The sequence below is a fragment of the Lipotes vexillifer genome, unplaced genomic scaffold (genome assembly GCF_000442215.2).
Source record: "Lipotes vexillifer unplaced genomic scaffold, Lipotes_vexillifer_v1.1 scaffold24, whole genome shotgun sequence".
NCBI lineage: Eukaryota > Metazoa > Chordata > Mammalia > Artiodactyla > Lipotidae > Lipotes > Lipotes vexillifer.
Genome location: NW_006782914.1, coordinates 973,407 through 979,406, shown reverse-complemented (window position 1 = coordinate 979,406; position 6,000 = coordinate 973,407). Strand labels below are relative to the sequence as shown.

General features: G+C 37.4%; 1 protein-coding gene across 1 annotated transcript in view; it reads left to right on the top strand.

Moving 5' to 3' along the window:
* The window catches only part of USP8 (ubiquitin specific peptidase 8), a 47,518-nt gene that overhangs the window by 26,213 nt on the left and 15,305 nt on the right, over nt 1–6,000 (top strand). Inside the window, 1 exon segment of the mRNA XM_007455527.1 lies at nt 2,371–2,952. Coding sequence (XP_007455589.1) covers nt 2,371–2,952 — 582 coding nt within the window.

Genomic DNA, 6,000 nt, shown 5'->3' with positions numbered 1-6,000 from the left:
CGTGGGATCCTCCCGGACCGGGGCACGAACCCGTATCCCCTGCATCGGCAGGCGGACTCTCAACCACTGCGCCACCAGGGAAGCCCTGCTTTTAATATTTCTGATTAAATCTTAAGACTAAATAGTATTTGAATAAATTATTCTTAAAATGGAAATTTAAGAAATTTTAAAAAGGGCTTTCCCGGTGGCGCAGTGGTTGAGAGTCTGCCTGCTGATGCAGGGGACACAGGTTCGTGCCCCAGACCGGGAAGATCCCACATGCCGCGGAGCAGCTAGGCCCATGAGCCATGGCCGCTGAGCCTGCACATCCGAAGCTTGTGCTCCGCAACGGGAGAGGCCACAACAGTGAGAGGCCCACATAATGCAAAAAAAAAAAAAAAGAAAGAAATTTTAAAAAGAGCTTATGATATTGCACTTCCTTTCAACTTAATCAGCATGTTATTTGCACCCTAATCCCTTCGTGACTTTCCAAGATATGTACAATTTATCAAACACATTTTGAGGATTTCCTATATGAAACAAAATATGAAGGTTTACAAATATGGGTAATCCATGGATTCTGTCTGATGTTTAGGAGAGACATGGACAAAATCAACCACAGCATAATGCAGAATATCCTAACTGTTTTTAATAGTCACTAGAGCACACAGCAAGGAGAGAAATTCTGACTGAGAGTGGGTATCATCAGGGGGTCTTCATGGAGGAGGTAGTATTTTTATCTGAGTTTTAAGGATTGAGTAGGATTTGAGAAACAAGTGGGAAATTGTATGACTGAAGGCACAAAGCATGTTCTGGGGTCAGTGAGTAGTTTTGACATGCTTGGGCACAGCTCTCAGTTGGAGACAGGTGAGTGTGGTAGTAGATAAGATTGGAAAAGTGGACAGAAGTCATCAAGAGAGACTTGGATCTCTTTTGGAATTTTATCCTGTAGGCGAAAGGAAACCATTAAAGAATTTTAAACTTGAAAGTAACAAGATCATAGCTGTGCCTTTAATATGAGTGGAAAATGGATTGTTGCTAAAATATGGATGAAAACATTTAGTTTGGTTCTTGTTCACCTTTTATTAACCTCATTCTCATAGTGGTTCTTCCCACTTCATTCTCAAATAAATTTAGAAAAGGGGACAGGGAATAGTTTCATTTTTATTTTAAGTGAAGAGGCAAAAAGAGAAGTAAGGAGCAAAGGAATGATTCCTTCTTCCTATGGTAGTGTTTCTAATGGAAAAACATAGTTCATTTTGTAAGAACACTACACAGGTTGTTACTGGCAGATATTCTCATTTTTGTTTCAGTAAACTTCATTCTCAAGAAATGATGTTAGGGTCACTTTAAAAAATTTTGCATGGTTAGTATGTTGTTAAATTGAGATAATTACTCAGTTTGTCTTTAGTATCTTATCTCTTATGAAAGTTGTTATGGAATATTTTATTCATTTGCCCTGCAACATTTATTTACTAAGTGTCAGGCACAATCTCTACCCTCCTGGAGCTTATGTGCTCAGAGGGAGGAAAGATTTTAAACAGACAATTATAGTTATTTAATCAGAATCCCAGTAAGTACTATGAGGGAAAAGAATAGGGTATTATGAGGGCATATATCAGCGGACTTGGCTAGTCTTAGAGATCAGGTAAGTGTTTAAGGAAGAGATATTTAAGCCAAGATCTAATGTTGTGGTGGGGATTATCTAGTTGAACAGCTGGTATAAAGACCTGAGTTGGGAAGGAGCATGGCATCTTTGAGGAATTAAGTGGAGGGAGGCAAGTATGGCTGGTGTAACAAGTAGTATAAGACTGGGGAGATAGGCAGAAGTGAGACCACACAGGCATGGCAAGGATTTTAGATGTAATCTAAGTACAGTGAGTGGCTATTTAAAATAAGGTTTTAAGTCGGTGGTTGGATTTGTGCTTTAAAATGATTACTCTTGTAACTGTGTGGAGAAATAAATTTTCTGGTTTGAGCAACTTACTTGCATAGTGTCACACCCATGTGTTTGTGGGGCGAAATCATGAATTCTCTTTTGGCCGTTTTAGGTTTGTGGTATATGTGAGACACTCACATGAAGATATTGAGTAGGCAGTTGGTGATGTAGAAATGGAACATTAGGTATGCCCAGGTCTGGGTTTTATGTTTTAGAGTGAACTTTTCATATACAGAACATATCAGGGTATTGAAAGTGTGGAATCAAGAGGACGTAAGTGCCAAGTGCCTTCTAAGAAATCTTGACATTGGATAATTTACAAGTAGATGTTTTGGTAGATGTTGTCTCCACACAGTGATGGTTCTTTTATCACAACTTGATATCAAGAACTGAGGTTACTGTGCTCCTGGATTTTGACAAAAGTATGTTTTTCTCTGTTTTTGTTGATATAGATTGATCGTACTAAAAAACCGGCAGTCAAATCGCCTGAAGATCATAGAATAAAATCTGAAATTACAGATCATGAGCAACAGTCTCCTCAGAATGGAAAAGTTGTTCCTGATCGGTCCACAAAACCGGTATTTCCCCTTCCAACTGCCATGTTAACAGATGAAGAAAAAGCTCGTATTCATGCGGAAACTGCTCTTCTAATGGAGAAAAACAAACAAGAAAAAGAACTTAGAGAAAGGCAGCAAGAGGAACAGAAAGAGAAACTGAGGAAAGAAGAAGAACAAAAAGACAGAAAGAAACAAGAAGCTGAAGAAAATGAAATCACAGAGAAGCAACAAAAAGCAAAAGAACAAATGGAAAAGAAAGAAAGTGAACAGGCCAAGAAAGAAGATAAAGAAGCCTCAGCAAAGAAGGGCAGAGAAATAACAGGAGTAAAAAGACAAAGTAAAAGTGAACATGAAACTACTGATGCCAAGAAATCTGTGGAAGATAGGGGGAAAAGGTGTCCAACCCCAGAAGTGCAGAAAAAGTCAACAGGAGATGTGCCCCATGCCTCTGTGGCAGGAGATTCCAGTTCAGGCAAGGTAAGCAGAAACAAACGGTACAAGTTGCCAAGTAAGTGTAATAAAATGTATATAAATAAATAATCAAATGTATATAAAAAGATGACACCAGTAGCATTCCATAAACAGGGCAGGCATTTTAAGTAATTTTCTTAGGAGATGATAGATTTGTACTGATCCACCTACATTGCTTACCTACTCTTATTTGATTGGTTGGGAATGGAATTGCTTTTTGTGTCTGTGAAATGCAACATATTTTTGATAATTGAGATAAATAGCTACGTTCTTCATTTTTTTTTAAATAAATTTATTTATTTTTGGCTGCATTGGGTCTTCGTTGCTGCGCATGGGCTTTTCTCTAGTTGCAGCGAGCAGGGGCTACTCTTTGTTGCAGTGCTCGGGCTTCTCATTGTGGTGGCTTCTCTTGTTGAGAAGCACGGGCTCTAGGCGCAAGGGCTTCAGTAGTTGTGGCGCATGGGCTCGGTAGTTGTGGCTCACGGGCTCTAGAGCACAGGCTCAGCAGTTGTGGCCCATGGGCTAAGTGGCTCCATGGCATGTGGAATCTTCCCAGACCAGGGCTTAAACCCATGTCCCCTGCATTGGCAGGCAGATTCTTAACCACTGCACCACCAGGGTAGTTCTACATTCTTTATTTTTATTCTTGATGTATGATCATCAGAAGACTAGAATGAAATATAATACGATCTCCGATTGGAGGAATTTGCTGCCAAATATTTATATAATGAAGTTTGTCTCTGCTTAGAATATGTCCAAAATCAGTGACATCTGAATGAACCAACATTTATCTTTGTGTATAATGATTTTTTTTGTCAGGTTTATGTCATTTTGTTTGTTGATTCATCTAGTCAATAATCTTAGCAATAACCCCATTAATGTTCCCTTTTTCTGCCCTTGGCTATTCCCCAACATTGATTTTCATAATTTTGGAGGAGATTTTTGTTTTCTTTTTTTTTTTTGGCTTCCCCATGCAGCTTTCAGGATCTCAGTTCCCAGACCAGGGATTGAACCTGGCCACAGCAGTGAAAGCACCAGATCCTAACCACTAGACCACCAGGAAAGTCCCTTGGAGATTTTTTTTTAACCTAATAATATCATGTATGCTTTTCATGGGCTTCTCTTTTGCCTTTTTGTTTTATTTTGTTGCTCTTGTTGTTGTCTATTATGCAATTAACAATGCCTTTCCCTTTTGAACACTAAACTAAATAAGTGTTTTGGTTTTTTTTAATCCTACTTTATTTTTTTCCTTCTAGTTATATTGAGATATTAATGACATACAGCACTATATAAGTTTAAGATGTACAGCATAATGATTTGACTTACATACATCATGAAATAATTATCACAGTAAATTTAATGAACACCCGTCATCTCATAGAGATACAAAATTAAAGAAACAGTAAAAAAAAATTATGTGGTAAGAACTCTTAGGATTCACTTTCTTAACATCTTTCATGTGTAACGTACAGCAGTGTTGAGTATATTTGTCATGTCGTACATTACATCCCCAGTACTTACTTACCTTATAACTGGAAGTTTGTACCTTACAACTACCTTCATCCAGTTCCCCCTACTCCCACCTCCCACCTCCGAGAACCACAAATCTGATCTTTTTTCCTATGTGTTTGTTTGTTTTTGAAGTATAAATGATTTATAACACTCTGTTAGTTCCTGTTACACAACATAGCAATTTGGTATTTCTATACATTTCAAAATGATCACCGTAATAAGTCTAGTTACGATATGTCACCATACAAGGATACATAGCTATTGACTATATTCCCCACACTGTATATATTTCATCCCTGTGACATTTATTTTGCAACTGCAAGTTTATACCTCTTAATCTCCCTCACCTATTTCTTTCCTCCCCACACTGTCCTCCCCTATGGCAACCACCTGTTTGTTCTCTGTATCTATAACTGTTTCTGTTTTATGTTTGTTCATGTTTTTTAGATTCTACATGTAAGCGAAATCATACAATATTTTATCTTTTGGGGGCTGACTTATTTCACTTAGCATACTACCTACCCTCTAGGTCCATCCATGTTGTCACAAGTGGCAAGATTTCATTCTTTTTTTTTTTTTAATGGCTGACGACTAATGGGCACCTGGGTTGCTTCCATATCTTGGCTATTATAAATAATGCTGCAATGAATATAGGGGTACATATTTCTTTTCTAATTACTGTTTTTGGTTTCTTTGGATAAATAACCAGGAGTGGAATTGCTGGATCATATGGTAGTTCTATTTTTCAGTTTTTAAGGAATCTCCATACTGTTTTTCATAGCGACTGTACCAATTTACATTCCCACCAACAGTGTTGTAGTAAGGCTCCTTTTTCTCCACATTCTTGCCAATACTTGTTATTTGTGGTCTTTTTGATAATAGCCATTTTGACAGGTGTGAGGTAATATCTCATTGTGGTTTTGATTTGCATTTCCCTGATGACTGGTGATGTTGAGCATCTTTTCATGTGCCTGTTGGCCATCTGTATGTGTTCTTCAGAAAAATGTCTATTCAGATCTTCTGCTCATTTTTAAATCAGGTTTTTTGTTTCTTTGATGTTGAGCTGTCTGAGTTCTTTACAAATTTGGATATTAACCCCTTATCAGATATTATCATTTGCAAGTATCTTATCCCATTCAGTAGGTGGCCTTTTCATTTTGTTGATAGTTTCCTTCTCTGTGCAAAAGCTTTTTAATTTGATATAGTCAAAATTTGTTTATTTTTGCTTTTGTTTCCTTTGCCTGAGGAGACATATGCAAAAAAATATTACTAAGACCAATGTCAAAGAGTGTTCTGCCTGTGTTTTCTTCTAGAAGTTTTATGATTTCAGGTCTTACATTTAAGTCTTTAATCCATTTTGAATTTATTTTTGTGCATGTTGTAGGAGAATAGTCTAGTTTGATTCTTCTGCATGTAGCTGTCCAGTTTTTCCAACAGCATTTTTGTTTTGTTTTTTGGGTTTCTTTTGTTTGTTTTACATCTTCTCTCTTGGTTTTTTTGTTTAGTTGGTTGGTTTTGGTTTTGGTTTTTTGGGGGCTGCTT